The sequence below is a fragment of the Chenopodium quinoa genome, unplaced genomic scaffold, assembly GCF_001683475.1.
Source record: "Chenopodium quinoa cultivar QQ74 unplaced genomic scaffold, ASM168347v1, whole genome shotgun sequence".
Taxonomy (NCBI): Eukaryota; Viridiplantae; Streptophyta; class Magnoliopsida; order Caryophyllales; family Amaranthaceae; genus Chenopodium; species Chenopodium quinoa.
Window position 1 is genome coordinate 2025537 of NW_018742238.1, and position 17051 is coordinate 2042587.

The 17051-nt window shown below is 34.8% G+C and overlaps 1 protein-coding gene across 2 annotated transcripts; it reads left to right on the forward strand.

Annotated features, from left to right (window-relative positions):
- The first annotated feature begins 1104 nt into the window (after positions 1-1104).
- LOC110735414 lies at positions 1105-16633 on the forward strand. Of its 2 annotated transcripts, none has more exons than XM_021915610.1 (15): positions 1105-1520; positions 1615-1697; positions 3030-3111; positions 4142-4245; positions 6390-6516; positions 6841-6935; positions 7110-7233; positions 7778-7858; positions 8357-8455; positions 10356-10514; positions 10594-10657; positions 10765-10835; positions 11313-11357; positions 15584-15760; positions 15841-16633. In XM_021915610.1, exons 2-15 carry the CDS (start codon positions 1660-1662, stop codon positions 16279-16281), a joined length of 1707 nt encoding a protein of 568 aa, XP_021771302.1. In that variant the 5' UTR covers positions 1105-1520; positions 1615-1659; the 3' UTR covers positions 16282-16633. The 2 variants fall into 2 exon arrangements, with proteins under 2 accessions (XP_021771302.1, XP_021771306.1); XM_021915614.1 differs by having other exon boundaries at positions 1107-1520; positions 10594-10645.
- The last annotated feature ends 418 nt before the right edge of the window (positions 16634-17051 follow it).

Sequence of the window (17051 nt, forward strand, 5' to 3'; positions counted from 1 at the left end):
TTTATATAAATTAGTTTGCTCACAATTTCCCTACCTTATAGAATATAACCAGTTGTATGGTGCATGAGCGGAAGAAATTAAGGCACTTCTACTCAGAAAAAGAGACTATTTGCATATGTTACACATTTACCCTATACTTATATCGCTACTTAATTAATTATGTCCTTTTGGATGGATGGAAAGGCGATACTAGCGGTCGGGGAGGTCTCGATTGCATTTTGGTGATGACAATTTGGTGTAGGTGAAGGATGAGAAAGGGTTAGGTTGTGAGTGTCGACTTGATGAGAAAAGTATTAGGTTTGTTTATGACAAAGAAAATGCAATCCTTTTTTCTATTATGGAAATATTAGATATCAATTTGTAATTAAAATATAGAGGGTATTTTTGTCACAAAACGAAATCATTAAATGAGGGAAAGAGTTGAGTTCCCTAAGAAATTGTAAAGAGAAGATACAGTTTGGTTCTTCTCCTTTTACCCTTCTTAGAAACTATTTTGGGTAGGACCCAATGAAAAATGTGTTTCTAATTCTTAAATTACCCTTGTTTGGCCAACTTTTAATTTTCAATTCAAGAATACATTGCACACTACCATTACCATTTCTAAATGGCATGTTATAATATCATACCATGAGTAGAATGTCTTAGAAAAATTTGCTAAATGCAGCTATTTAAAATATCTAATTTGTCAATTGTAGTCCTTTAAAGTAAAAATTACAAGTTGCACCCTAAAAATTATTAATAACTTGTTAATTGACACCCATTTCATCATAAAAACTAATACATTATGATCTACCATGAACACATAGTGCACTGAGCCACACCATCTAAATAAATTACGTCCAATTAATCAATTATCCATATATTTTTTCAAAATAATTGTCTCATCATACTTCCTTCGTTCTCTTTTATTTGCAACACAACTCAATAACACGCACTTTGAAAAAGAAATTATACGAATTATAATGTAAACGAACAAAGTAATCAAAATAATTTATATACGTAATGCCTAATTTTTCATTTTACTTTTAGTGATAAAAAATTATTTTAATATTGATAAAGTCGCTCATTTACCTACTCTAATTCACTCTTGACAAAATACGAGCAAGTTGCGGTTGGGTTTCCCCAATCCTACTCGACGCTAAAAGAACAATTGCACTTTGGCACTTTGCACCTGGTCTCGAGTACAACTTACATGACCTCGGTCCCACTTTCTCAACACACAGATCTACGACTTCAAGTGTTCGGTGTTCATCTCCTCATCAGAAAATCCAAAAAACAAAAAAAAAAAAAAATTCCAACGACTCTGCCTTTTCCGGTTTCCGAAGCATCAACGACGCGGTCTAAGGAGAGAGAAAATCATCACATCGTCAATTACCTTCTACCGGCGATTCTATGGCGGCGGCAATCGGCGTTCCTTCTTCTTTGTCGGATCTCTGATTTCTGCAATTTTGCTCAATCGAATTGATTATCAACCTAATTTCCCCCAAATTTACCTGCAAGAATCTTATTCAATTTTTTAGGTTTGATTAATTGATTAGTTTATAGGATAATAATTTTCTTGTTATTTTATTGCGATCATGTTGACTAATTAGTGTTGGAAATTTGATTTTGCAGGTGAATTGAAGTTGGGAAAGATTTTGTTTCCATAGTTGATGAACTATGGAACAACTCGTGAACTTTATTATTCGGCCGCCAAGGTATGTTACGAAGTATTATATTACTTTCTTTTTCTGTTTTAGTTAAGTAATTATTGGAAAATTTTTGTATTGATTAGATTTGCTTGTTTAATTTGATATTTTTTCCCATTTTAAGTTTCGATTAATTCACAGAAACTAATTATTCAGAACACTTTACTGATTAGGTAGAAACAAGTAATTAAACATTGATTGATTTCGTCTATTAGCTAGGAACAATCAGATGAATATTGATGAATGAGAATGCAATTTAAGCAGGGAAGCTGAACTTTTGGTAAGAATTAATGAAATCTACCTTGATAATGTTGTAAATCTTTGGCTTACATATTGCAATAATAATTGAATTGCTCTTGTTCTAAGTGTGGTCGATATTGGATTACTAGCCTGAAGTATACAAATAATTTCTAGGAGGATTGTATTGAATAGTGAAGATACATGCTGAAGGCTTGTTAGGATCCTCTTGTATAAATCAGGAAATCCACGTGATCGGGGAAAGCATGAAAAATACTTAAAACCCTGAAATGGTCTTTTTTACATTATGTAATCCAATGTTAAAATAGGTGAATGGATCCAATATAGCTTGTTGACAATGTGCTTTTGTGCACTACTACTTTCTACTCCTATTGCATCTTAATCAAGGAGTATGTGCGAGTATTATTGAAAAGATTACTATGAATTATCTGAGGGGATGGTGGGTTTTTGTTCTATACCCATTTATTACACATGTATGATATCTAGTGAGGGTGCATTTGTTTACTGTTTTTAAACATATTTGCTGAAACCAACAAGCTAAAATATACAAGTAAGAGATTAAGGGACGAGGAGCGTTGTCCGACCCTTGATTTGAATTCAAACAATCTTTTTCTACATCGTAATGTACAAGGAACACACATTTCAAAGAGTCATTTTAAAGTGAATCTTTGATGCATCAATATCAAATTTAAGACTTGCAAAATTTAAAAGCAACAACATGTTTATGAATACAAGTAATTAGATTTTCGATGGGTGAGTGGAGAGAGGAAGAGTGAGGATGAGGAAAGAGAATGCAACAGCTGTCGTGTGAAAGGGAAGAGGTAGAGTGAGTCCAGAAAAAAGCTATTAGAGTGCTGAAGCATATAATTTTTAGCTGTACTGGTTGTACAAAGACACATAGTGTGGACTGTGGAACTTGATCAAGTGTATAGTAAATATCCACTAAACATTTGTTATGGAACTTAACCACAAAACTGAAGTAGATCTGTGTGCTAGAAAGTTTGTGCTCTATAAATATCTATATGTGCTTGGTAGCATGAACAAAAATTTGTGCAACATATAACTTGCTTAACTTTGATGCAGAGCTGAATATAGCCCTGAGCATGACCTATTAGATCAAGAGTTTATGCTAAAAGGAAAGTGGTACCAGAGGAAGGATGTTGAGGTAATCTTTTGATGTATGTCATTAATGATGCTTATATTGTACTATTTGTTTGAATGAACTGGTGACATTAAGTGTTAAAGAACTAGATACATCGAGCCAATCAAAGCTGCAAATCGGACAAGTTAAAAATCTATTAGTCAGTGACAAGGACCTAAACAGAAGCCTCCCCCCTCCTCTCTCTCTCTAAAGAAATAATAACTTGCATGGTGCAACTTCATGATGAGCAGCTTGCCTACTTGAAGTTGACCCCTGATTGTTGTGGATGGAAAGTATGAGCGGAGTTTTGAGGCAAACTTCTAGTTGGGAATCTAAAAGGTGGCGTTTCTTGCTATCATGTGGTGTTGTCTTCATTTGAGTAATTTCTGGCCTAGGTATAAGTGCTATGTATTGATTGAAGCACTATCTATGTGCATTAGCTTACTTAGGATTCATTGTCTTCTTAGTGATATGTTTAGCCTTTTAGTAATTTTAATGATGTTAATTTTTAATTACTAAAAGAACGTTACATATCATAGCTTGATTTACACCTAAATCCCATGGAATAGCTCAAAAAAAAAAAAAAAAAAAAAAAAAAGAAGATATCCCTAGATATTGCTACACTAGGGAATTTTTCTATGGTCTACAAAAGTATTACTACAATACCAGCCATGTAGGATCTGACTGGGGAGGTTCCTATTTCTGTAACTGGTTTATGACGTTTTAACCGTTCAATTCTAGTAATGGCGTGACATTTTGAATTGAATATTGCAAAGGTGTTGGTGGTTTTTTTTTTTTTTTTTTTTCACCAAGAAAAATTATGGTCCCTAATTCCATTTTCCGTTGACGGTAATGTGGGTATTATTTTGTAAATCAAAATGTTTTGGGACTTGCCTAGAAATTTGAGGAAACCCTCATAATCTTGTACATAAGTGCTCAAAAAATGTGTTGTCTTTGTTGTGCGTTGCAATGACCACTGCACAAGTACATAACCTGAATAGCAGCCGCTGTTCTGATTTCAACTAGGCTAAACAATGTCTATCTTCATTTGCAGATTAAGAATAGCCGCGGGGATGTTCTTCAATGCAGTCATTACGCTCCCCTTGTGAAACCTGATGGGAAGCTTCTACCTTGTGTTATTTATTGCCATGGCAACAGGTCAGTTGGAATACGTATTTAGAGTTTATCTACTGTATTTTGTAAAGTAGTAATCTATGTTTTATTTTGTGTGCACTTTGATGTTCATAGACATGTCTGAAACTTGATAGATTGGGAGTTGCAATGATCTGATCCCTTACTGTTATCTGGATACAAAGTTTTATGACCTGTTACATTTTGTAGCTTAAACTGGATTTTTTTGTGTTTATTTTGATAAATGACTATGTTTCTTACTGTCTTCCTTTTCTTCCACCACAACAGATGTTTTATGGACTTGGTATCTATATTAGCAATGCATGTTATATTTGAAACATACTCATTAATATAAAGAGAATTTAATGAAATGTATGTTACTTTTAGGAGATGCTATACAAGTATCTTTTTTTTTTTTGTCCTTCCACTTCATATATGGAAATTTGAGATCTAAGAAACATGTGGTCTACAACTTAAAATGATCAACAATAGGACTTGTAAAACTTCCTAAATTATCAATTCTTAATGTGTTTATCTAAGAGCAATAGCATTAGATCAAACCTCAAGGATGTTTTTTCCTATGCCACATCATCCTAATACAAAACTCTTTTACAACAAACCTCAATCCAACAATAAAATAACCTATTCACAGGTTTATGCGCGGGGCCCAACATGACAAATAAAGAAGCCAAAAAAAATATAGTATGCATGCAGAGCTTGCAAACATCAAATGGGTTACTATACTTCAATATGCTCCTTTGTAATATTTTTCAACAACAATTGTGCTTGTCTATAAACCTTAAAACTACACAAAAGACCTCAAGAGAAACACCTTATTGTTGTTGACCTATGTTCTATATAGCCCTTCACGACAATTATACCCTATTTTAACACCATATACTTCTACTTAGGCGTTGAGAATTTTCTGAAGCGAATTTGATTCAAGTCCATGTCCTCGTTATTTTGGTTTAATCATGGTGGCCTTATAGATTTGGATTTTCTATCTGGTGGAAACTTTTTTTGGCCATAGTTTCTACTGGCCTTCTACATTTGATTACCTCTATGTACTGCACATAATCCACTAAATGAGTTAATCTATTACTTTATGGTTAATTTTTTTGACTAAAATTAATTTAATTACTAACTACCCCTTAGCTAACACCACACCAACACCAAGCGTCACCACCTAAGCCACCATAACCGCTACTGCCACCCCAAAAACCCCACTCCACCACCCTGAAAACCCCACACCACCACCCTGGAAACCCCACCCTGAAAACCCCCATGAAACCCCTACCCACCTCGAAAACCCAGACCACCACCCCAAAAACTCAGACCACCTCCCCGAAACCCCCCCCCTCCACACATCCAAAAAACCCATGCCACCTCCGCGAAACCCACTTAAGGTTGTCCTGATGGCTGCACCCAATCCATAGGCCATAGTTGGTGATGTTGAGGCCAATTTTGCCTTTTTATTTATTGAAGCAATAAGCTTAGATGATTTTAACTTCGTAATTTTTTTTTCTTAACTTTAGGAATCTAGTTTGGGCTTATGCTTTAATTTGTGCTTAAGTAAGACAGTCTGTTACATTGTAAAAAGTAGTTTCTTCCTTTGTAATGTTTTTATATTTTTATTTTTATTTTTATAATTTATAATTTTTAATCTTTAATCAAACCATTAACTCTCTTTGTTTGGTGTAGTTTTCCCATTTGTTTTGGGTTGTTCCATGAAGATTTTCCTACTTTCATTTTATTTACTTTTTGTCAAAGAAATACTAATATATAACCCCATTTGTCCTATTTTTTAGGGCTAGTTTTCTTATTTTACTCCTCTCTTCTCAAAAAGTACTCACGACTTCACAAGTACTCACACTATGTAGATTTTTCCAATGTGGAGCTACACTAAATGGGAAGAACTTTATGGAACGGAGGGACGTATGTCACAATATAAATAATATGAAGTAACAATTTTTAGGCTGGAATTTTTCTTGAATAATGAGGCACTTGTACTTTATGAAATTCTCCTGGTCTTTACTTTATTATTTAATTAGTGATCTTATAATTGTTATGTTGCCATGTTTTGAAATTATCAGAGGGCATAGGCTCTTAAGTGTTCTTGTCATGTCAACTTTATACTGACTTTAGTTCATGTGATGTCAACTGTATACCAGTGGGTGCAGGGCAGATGCCAGTGAAGCTGCTATAATATTGTTGCCCTTAAACATTACAGTTTTCACCTTGGACTTCTCAGGTTCTGGACTCTCTGGAGGGGAGCATGTAACTTTAGGGTGGAACGAGGCAAGTTTTCATATCTGTTTCACTAGGATTGAGGATATCGATAATTTCGTTATTCTTTAAATGGACTTACCCCTACTAGGCTACTAGAATATGTGGTGACAATTGATTCATCTGGAGCAACAATAATTGATATTTTCTTGATTTCCCAAAGTTTAAAAGATGCAATTTTTTTTTTTTTTCAAAAATCAAAAGCAACGGTGTTTTTCTATGGCAAAAAAAGTTATTTTTTACTGGTTGCTATTTTTATTTTATATATTCTTTAAAGGTTTGGATTAGAAGGTATTTTATTTTATTATTCTGAATATTTTCGTCTGTGTATTGCAGAAAGATGACCTGAAAGCTGTCGTGGATTATTTACGATCAGATGGGAATGTATCTATGATTGGCTTGTGGGGCCGTTCCATGGGCGCAGTTACAAGGTTCCTTGGTGTATCTTGTTATTTAATTTCCTCAGTATTATATCTAGTTCCTACCTGGACTTGCTTGAAGATTCTGCTTTAGATGAAGCCTTTTCTGTTGCTGTCCTGTTTTAATTTAAAAATTGTCAATGTTTTGCTGGTTGCTTTATCTAACGGTATGCACTGTTCATGTAGCTTAATGTATGGAGCCGAGGATCCTTCAATTGCTGGAATGGTTCTTGACAGCCCCTTCTCAGACTTGGTTGACTTGATGATGGAGCTTGTGGATACCTATAAAGTCCGACTTCCTAAATTTACTGTGAGTGATATCTGGAATGAGTTGCAAGAAGTTCCTTCTTTATAGTTGCCTTGTAATTGTAAATTGGCGATGAAGATGTTCTGATTTGTTCAAAGAAAAAAATAATAATAATAATAATAAATAAAAGAAAGATTCCAAACATTTGAGGGATTGGAGACTTTTTGAAAGTCAGTGAACAAGATCCATTATGAAATGTTTGATGTAAGAAATTTAAAATTTATGCTTCACTATGTAGCATATACATTTTTCATCAACAGTTGCTATCAAAGGAACTATTACTCAGAATGTACTTAACTGATTCTGCCAAATGTTAACTTAATGTCAAACTTTGAACTTTTGAAGTATGTGTGCATAGAGTATTTGTGACTATTGAAGTCTAATGCTGCCACTTTAAAAAATACATTTTCATAATCAAATGATAAATTTATGCCTGTATGTGACGAACTGATGATTATTATCAATACTGCTCTATTACTGTCTCAAATTATTGTAATTTCTTAGATTGACATTAACATTTATATTTTTTAATTTTTTTCTCTAATAGGTAAAATTTGCCATCCAATACATGCGAAGAGCAATCATGAAGAAAGCAAAATTTGACATTATGGACCTGAACACCATTAAGGTTCAATGTCCTTTCATTACATCACAAATTTGTTGCAATTAGACTTTTTTGTTCAACTTCTTTTTTTTTTTTTTTTTTTTTTTTTTTTCCTGCGATCTAAATGCAAATTCTTTCTTTCTAATTAATACAAAATCTACTGTGGTGTTAGTCACTTAGTCTCTTACACTGCTTAATAATTCACTCAAAATACTTCATTTGAATGAATAACCTTATTATCAAGAAAAAGCTGCTACACTGCCTAATAGATTTTTGTGTATGTATTCTTTGGAAACGTTCACGTGTCTTGCATGAAGGTAGGTCTTTGTTGCATTATGTTAAATTACTTTCTATGCCAGTTGTCAAAAAATCATTGCTAGGTCTCTATCTGGTTATAGAAAGGGAGGTTGATTCATGAGGTGTTGGAGGACATTTTCTGTAGTTTTGGTTCCTGCATTATAATTTAGATGTCTTAGTAGAAGAAACTCTTGACTTTGGTGCTGTTATGATTGATTCTGATAGGTTGCAAAGTCTTCCTTTGTTCCGGTGTTGTTTGGCCATGCAATTGACGATGATTTTATACAGCCTCACCATTCTGAACGCATACATGATGTTTACATGGTGAGTTTAATGTTTTTCTCCTCTTTAAAGAAAGAAACAATCTAAAACCATTGATGGTTCATAATCGATTTTTTATTACTATGATAACTTCTTATATACTTCATCGTAAATATGTATCTCTTACTCTTTGTTTCGGTTCAGTTGAAACACTTATGCATGTGAATATGTGATACAGTTGAAGTTTTCTATGTGACGACAGTTTTGTGCTTTAGATAATTGTGAATAAAAAATTTGTACAGTGTATCTGTAAGCCTATTTTTTTTTATTGTCATTTGTTGGGTCAGCACTTCTATTATCCTAGCTTTACAGCTTAGCTGGAATTTACTTTCTAATTTTATAATGTATAAATCTAGGAAGCACTGAGTTACTGGGACTCTTAGGAGGGAAGTGTATGTGATGACATGCATATCTGGCTACTAGATGCAAATATGCAATTAAGGATTTGTGTCAAATCAGGCAAATTTTCTGAGAAAACTTCAAGTCTTTAACTGTAGATTGTTGAATGTTTATTTATTTATTTTTTGTTTGGCTAAGTTGGTGACACTATTATTTTTGGGTGAAGTATTTGCTCCTTGACATCTTTTTGATGCTGCCAGATATTCGATTACCCTGTAATGTTGCCATATGTGTAGTGTCCTAGTTTCCTAGCTGGCAAAAACTACATGTGGAACAAACAAAATAATCAATATCTTGACCTTTGTGTCTCACATTCTCAGATGTTAGACTTACTTGGATTGGCACCTATATCTAATTATCTTAATTCAAATCCTCTTAATATCCTGTCTAGGCTATCCAAAGATTATCTTTTTGAAATTACTATCAAATTCAAAACACCTGAACTTCCTAAGATATAGCTTGGTTTTGATTTGATACTATATTCAATAGTTCATTAAAAGCTTATGTTCTTCATGCTTTTTCTTTAATTTGCCAATTAGCAACATGAGCAATATTTGTTTGGATAAACTTGTACTTCCTCCATTTTTTAAATATTGCACCATTTGCCTTTTAAGGAAGTTTCACAAATATTGCACCATATCCATTTTAGGAAACAAAATATTTGTGTTCACAGTGCAAATACCCAATATACCCCTATCTTTAACACTTGATTCTTTAGTTTATATTTACATCACATAGATAATTTTGTATTTTTACCCCTCTCTCTCTTCCTTTTTCCCACTACCAAAAAAAGTGTGCCGAACCTCTATGGTGCAATAATAATAGAACGGAGGAAGTATATAGATTTTTTGTCACATCTTGATTTGAGCACTGAACAAGTAAACCCTTTTTGCTCCTCAATATCAGATATCCTCATTGGTTTTTGTTCCTAGGCTAACTATGCATGATATTCTGCTGTATGCAATATTCTACGTAGTCCCTAAAAAATTTCTGGTTTCTACTCGGCAAATCATGAAGTTACTTAGAAAGTTGTAGGATCATCTGAATGTTAAAAGCTTTGAAGTTGGAACAACCAATATACTAGAATAGAAAAATATCTCTTGTTCTCTTGTTACTTGCTAGCAGGATAAAATGTTGACATCTGATTTTATTGTAACTTCAGTCTTCATTCTTGTTCTTTAAATTGGTAAGGAGATTTAAACTATTCATGTTAGGATATAATTATAGATCAGCTATCGTTTGCCTGCTACCATTCCAGCCTAAAATATAGTTGTACACTTGTACATATATTTCTGTGCTTATCAATCCTGTCAAGGGATCATCTAATGTACGTATATATTGAAAGTTTACCCTAAGGGTGTATCAGTTATGGTGGCCGGACTTAAGGGATGTTATGAACCTTACGATAGTCTTAAGATTTTCTGCCATAGGATAAGCATGCACTTGTACTATCTATTTCTTAATTAGAGCTATTTTTGACATCATTCTTCATCAAACCTGACAGGGAGACAAGAATTTTATCAAATTTGAGGGTGATCACAACTCTCCACGGCCTCAGTTTTACTTTGATTCCATAAGTATATTTTTCAATAATGTTTTGCAACCTCCAGAGGATGATGTTCCGGCAAGGTTATTTGATCCAGTGCATGAATACATTGACAAGGTAGATTTAAATCAATACCAGTAAGTATATGGATTTATATTAGTTTTGATACCAACTTAAATGGCTTAATAATCTTCAGGCTACTTGGAATGCATTGCATGGACTGGGATTCGCTGGTAGCAATTCCTCAGGTGGATCTAGAGGCATGCCTGTAGTAGCTTATATTCTTTATTTAAAATGGGTGCTAAACTTTTGATCTCTTAAATGCTAATTGTTCTGTAATTTATTTCTATATCTTTTGTTTATGTAGAACCTGCCAGGAGTAGCACTGGAGATGCTATTAAGCAGCTCAGATCTAAACGACCCATGAGCCGAATGGAGGTTAGTTTTGATAGATACCTCTCGTGTTTAATTGAGTAACAGCTGATATAAAGATGGACATCCAGTTGGTGTTTTTTGCATATCTCTATTTAAACAAGAATTTGACACATTACTTGTCCCCATCCTATCACCTCCTCCCAATTAGTATTATAATTTTTAAATTTCAGATAAAACCCAATACAACCCCTCCTCTTCTCATACTCTTACCTTCAGTCATTCAAACCTTGATTTTTAACCGCAAATAAGAATATCTGATGAAGATTTTAATTGTTGACCCATTATTTCACCACATCACTTGTATTTTGATATTCAGCCTGTGCTTTGATTCTTTGAATGGGCGAAAAACATAGTTCAGTGTGAAACATGTGTTTCACAGTAATGGAACATCACTAAAGCATTGCTGAGGCTTTATCTTTGTAATAAATTTGTCTATGCATCATATATGGTTGATTTTATTTCTAATCTGAATGTTCTTAGGTACCCCCAACAATGGCTGCTGGAGATGAACAATCTGAAGCAAAGGTATATTGATTTATTTTGGCTGCACCTTATAGTTGTAGTTGTTTCTTGCATTTGCTGTAGTTTCATTCTGGAGCGTAACCTAAGACAGCTGTTGAGAATTTTGGGGCAGGGGAGGTGAGTTCTCATTGTGTTATGTGGAAAAGAACTTTGTATTCCCCTGAACAAGCTGTACTTTTCTTGATGAAACATTGAACTTCGAACAGGAACATCAACCACCATTCACTCATGTTCGATGAAATATTAAGATAGCTATGATCAATGAATATGGTAAAATTAGTATCTTTAGTGTAAGATAACCATCTTTTGGTGCATTTTATACTCTTCCATGTACCATTAAACCTCATTGGTCCACCTCATTAAGCTGATTCATTTTCTTAATATTTGAAAGCATGGTAAGTGAAATACAATTTTCACAATCTATTTTCTGGTCCTCCAGACTATCCACCAAATTTATAATACTACCTCCGTCAACTATTATTTGCAACATTTACTAAAATTAGGCGCTTCCTATCATTTGCAACAAACTTTTTTATTTCCTTTTTTAGTAACATTTTGCCAACAAAATGCCCATATTACCCTTACTTAAACAACTTAGACATCTAATTAGATCACTAACCTAGTTTAACTTTTTACCTAATAAATCTGATTATTGTAATCATTTTCACCAAAAATCATTCATCTTCCCACTTTCTCTCTGTGGTTTTCCCCAATTTTCTTCCTCCTTCAATTTTCTCTCTCCTCTACATTTTCTTCTTCTTCTTCACCACATCTTTCAATGGCAATGGAAAATCGATTGAACATGTCCCTCGACGATCTCATCAAGATAAACAAATTTTCTGGTTCGTGGGGGTGTTAGGGGTTTCAGATCTAGTTTTAGGGGTGGCGTGAGTTTCGTGGGGGTGGCGTGGCTAGTTTCGTGGTGGTGGCTGGGTTCGCCTGGTTCTTGGGTTTGGTTTCGTGGGGTGGCGTGGGTCTGGTTCGTGGTGGTGGCTGGGTGGGTCTGGTTTCGTGGGGGTGGCGTCTGGTTCGTGGTTTGGTTTCGTGGGGGTGGGTCTGGTTCGTGGGTTTGGTTTCATGGGGGTGGGTCTGGTTCATGGGTTTGGTTTCGTGGGGTGGCGTGGGTCTGGTTTGTGGTGGTGGCTGCGTGGCTGGGTTCGTGGTGGTGGCTGCGTGGTTGGGTTCGTGGTGGAGTTTGCGTGGCTGGGTTCGTGGTGGGGTGGTTGTAGGAGTTCAGATCTGATTCGTGGTGGTTTACGGTGGGTTCGGTGGTGGTGGTTTACGGTGGGTTCGGTGGCGGTGGTGGTTTACGGTGGGCTCGGTGGTGGTGGTTTACAGTGGGGTCGGTGGTGGTGGTGATTATGGGTTTATGTGGTGGGTTTATGTGGTTCTGATAATTTTTTTTTTTTTTTTTATTGGATTAGTGTTTAAGTACATGCCCTTATTTTTTAATAATCATGCTTAAAAACTTTTGCCTTGGCCTCCGTGAAAGGTACAATTGTTGCAAATAATAGTTAACGGAGGTAGTATATGAAATATTTGGATACTAGGATTTCATCCGAATCTCTTGAATTGGGTAAATCTATTGTTTGGATACCCAAAGAATTTTAAATTTGAAATTGGTCCAATTCAATGAATGTTCTTAAAAGGGCCCAAAATTAAAAAGTTTTGAAATGACTTATAATAACCTCACCCTTTGTAATTACCAGCCCACACCCTAACTTACCACCCCCTGTCTCCTTTTCTCTCCATCCTCTTTATTATCTTCCATCATTATCATATATTTTACCTTTAATATTGTCATTATTGTCATATCCTTAGAAAACATCAATCTGTCACGGTGTCACACTATGAATCTATGGTGTTATGACGAAGATGATGTGAAGCATAGTTCACGTAAAGAGAAATACAAGGGGATGGAATTCCAGATATATATGGAACTGAAATTCTAGATCTAAACTCTGGAATTGGATTCAAAATATAGATATCCAAATATTACCTTAAACAAATTTTTATTCCATCTACAAACTTCAAAATTGTATCAATAATGCCCAAAACAAGCAAAACAAATACTTCACTCCAAAAAAAAAAAGCTCTACTTACCTTCTTATCAATTCTTGTTGATGGTCAGTCACAAACAGATGTCTTCATGTTGGTAACGTAAAATGAAAAGATCATAAGTAGGGTTCTTTTAAGGGAACTAGGAAAAAACGTGGCTACTGATTTTAGTTTTATTATTCCTCAAAACGTGAGAACTAAATCAGGCATTTGTAGGAAAGAGTTTGGGAGACTAGAAAATAAGTTGTGAAATTGTATCTCACATATTATGCTTGTAACAAGTAAATAAAAAAATGAATCAACTTATGAGGTGGACTAATTAGGTTAACCAGATAGGATAATCTTTTCTGCCTATCAACTTTTGATATCAGGTTTTTCAAAGGTGTTATCGTCAAGTTATTTGAACGGCTTTACCATCCTATCAAATTAAAAAAAAAAAAAAAAAAAATTGTTATACGAAGTATGTGCTTTATATTTGAATGTGCCCTGTTTCCTCAATATCTGCCAGTTTGTTGTAGGCATTAGTTCAGTTTTCAGAACACCCCTCCCCCCCCTCTCCCCTCTTTTTAGACAGGGAGGTTTTAATTTTTCTGGCGTCCTTCTAGTATGCTTATAAAATTTACCTTGTAAAACTAGAAGTAACACTTTGTAATAGTAAACCTTCTTTCGTCTCTCCTTCTTCACATTATGTGTACCACCATAAAAATTTTCCACATCCCTACCCACCAAACTAAAACATGTTAATTGATCATGAAATCCATCTATTATAAACTACGGGGTAAAAACTTACCTTACCTATTAAGTTACACTTCAAATTTGCAACGAACTTAAAATCTGTAATTGTGAGGGAAAATAGTTCTCTAAATACCTACAAGTCTATGACAAACATCAGATTTACTTAAGTTCATGATAAAAGTATTTTCAATCCATCTATTAAAGCCTCCTCAGTCCAATAACGGAATAACCCACTCAAATTGGGGAAAAAAGGGGGGGGGGGGTGGTTAGGGCCAGGAAGCAGAGGATTTGGAAGATGAAGCAAGACAGATGGTAAGTGGGTGGGGGTACTTAACATGGTTGTATAGGTGGTAAAGGCAGGTGATAGGGATGGATGGACAAAGGTTTTATTTTTAAGTTTGTATAGTACTCACTCTGTATAGTATATAGTACGTTCCTGCCTTCCTGCTTTCCTTTGGGGTGATTCATAAAGATGTTTCTGTTGAATCTGTTAATTTAGCAAATTTTATTCCCCTATTTACCCATAAAGAATAATTTAATACCCAACATGTCCTCATATCTGCTACTCATGAGGCCACTTCCAGTTTTTATAAAAGAGACAGAATAGCACATTAAGTTTCGAAGATTCTAGAAGAGACAGTTACATATGGGAATTATGTTGGATTCTCCCCCAAAATCACCTTGCAACATCACTATGAATTGGAGGGTGTATAATTTATCAATTTTATATATTGATTCATAATGTAATGTTATTCTAGTTGATAAAATATAATTTCTTTGATGGAAGATTTTACTGTTCTTATTGAAAAATTGTCCGAGAGACCCTCAAAATTTGGGATTGCTTTGGTGCAGTTGCAACTTTGCAGCCTGGAATTATTTGTGGGAGAGCGAGACTACTTCAAATCATTGATTAAAAAATTTCCTTTGTTTTCCTCGTTGCGCTGCTGCATGTTTAGAGCTGCCTTTTTCTTCATGACGATTATATTTATTATTGTTTAAGTAAGTATTGTTGATGAAGCACCAGGAGTAAAAAAGAGTCCAGGGAGAGAAAAGATGAAGGGGATGGTACAAAGGGAAAGGGAGGGAAATTAGATATCTAATGGAAGTATTAGTTAGGTCTCTCTCTCTCTCTCTCAGGCTTTTCATTCTCTCTCTCTCTCTCTCTCTCTCTCTCTCTCTCTCAGGCTTTTCATCAGTCAATGTATACCTTTCCCTACCAGCTGATCCTGTTCAGCTAAAAATCCCTGCTATTATTCACCATCTAATGCAGCTACGCTTCAAGGCTATATTATTATTATTATTATTATTATTATTTTTTTCCTTTTTAAAACTCTGGCCATTACCATAACTATTTCTCTTGCTAAAGTTATTTGTATTTTAGAGCTTTTACTTATTTCCCATTTTTGTCAAAAATCTTAATTCATGCTTTGCTCCAGGAAGAGGCAGCTGGAACCGAGTCATTTTCCTCAAGTTCCGGAATGATCAGCTTTGAATTAGCCAATGGTCAACCCTTTGGTCCTCATGTTCCAATTGCCATTGACGATGATCAATATGTAGAATACTCCCTTGACAACATGGCAGAATTCCCCCGTGATATGGAGGAAGAAGAAAGGGTGAGTCAAGTTACTAATCTAAACATTCTGTTAAAGTCTTCATATTGCTGCATTAATTTACTTGTTTACTGCATGAATAGATGGTCATGGAAGCCATAGTTGAGTCTTTGAAGGACATGGGCATGAGTCAACCACCGGAAAAGCCTCCCCCCTGTGCTGACTCCAATGTCATTGAATCTAACCAAGAAAATCCCAAACCAAATACTCTCACAGATAAAGAATGTTGTGGACCATCTAAGTCAGATTCAACTTTCCTTTCATTAACAAATAGTGAACCCCTGGCATCTCAGAGCACTGCATCTGAACGTCATCTAGACCATTCTTCCAGAATCCCATGTACAGAAAGGTCTGAAACGGAGAAAGCAAATAATACACCTGCTCAAGATGCGGAGTCATCTGGCAGGGAATCTAGTGATGGTACAAAAGCCACACTGACTGTTGAAAAAAATTCTTCAGGAAGTAGTATCATGGATGGGTTTTTCCGTAGATGGGATCGAAATTTCTTCAAAAGCACACGGTAAACATAACCTAGTTATGTTGTGGCTGTATACTCCCAATGATTGTAACAAAGGCAGGCCAGACCAGATAGAAGGGAACATATTAACAAAAGAGAGCACTATTTCTGTTTATTTGGGTTAATTTCTTACTGAGCTATTGGACATGCTCTGTAGATTTGTTCCTGAAAGATAAAAAGGAAAGGTAATAATTGGTTAAGTGTGAATATTTGGTTCTTGGTAATGAAGATATCGGCAATTCTTTATTGTGCATAAAGTTTCCGGTTCTATTGTAAATCCGTGTTGTATTTTTCATTTTCGCTGATGTATATTTATACGTTCTTTCTTGTCTCGATATTGCAAGCTGAATTTTAAGGGATGTTTGATGGTATTTTTCCCTTAAAACTTCTCCAAATACAGAAAACCAATTATAGAGACCGACACTGACTGAATTAACCAAAGATTCAACAAACTGGTCTCATAATTCGATAACTTTATATTCTATTGATTGTGTGATTCATAAACTTGCGTAACCTCTCTTTACTTCACGTACCCTTTCAAAAGCCCAATATTACCCCTTTTCTCTTTCTTTTCCCTTTTCATGTTTCTCTCTTTCATTGTTATTAATTAATCAATTACTGAAATTTAATCAACATCAATAAAATTGAATTTACAAAACATAATATATAGAAAAAACTTTGCACAAGTAATTAGGAATCGATTTATTCAATCATATGATTTCATATAACTGGGAGGATACAGTGTGCACTATTTCATACAATTTGTGGGAAACAATA

Coding starts and splice junctions, on each gene's coding strand:
- LOC110735414 (XM_021915610.1), top strand. CDS start 1,660: ATGGAACAACTCGTGAACTTTATTATTCGGCCGCCAAG. Junction 10,515..10,593: donor TGCATGAATACATTGACAAG/GTAGATTTAAAT, acceptor AATAATCTTCAG/GCTACTTGGAATGCATTGCA. Junction 10,658..10,764: donor TTCCTCAGGTGGATCTAGAG/GCATGCCTGTAG, acceptor TTGTTTATGTAG/AACCTGCCAGGAGTAGCACT.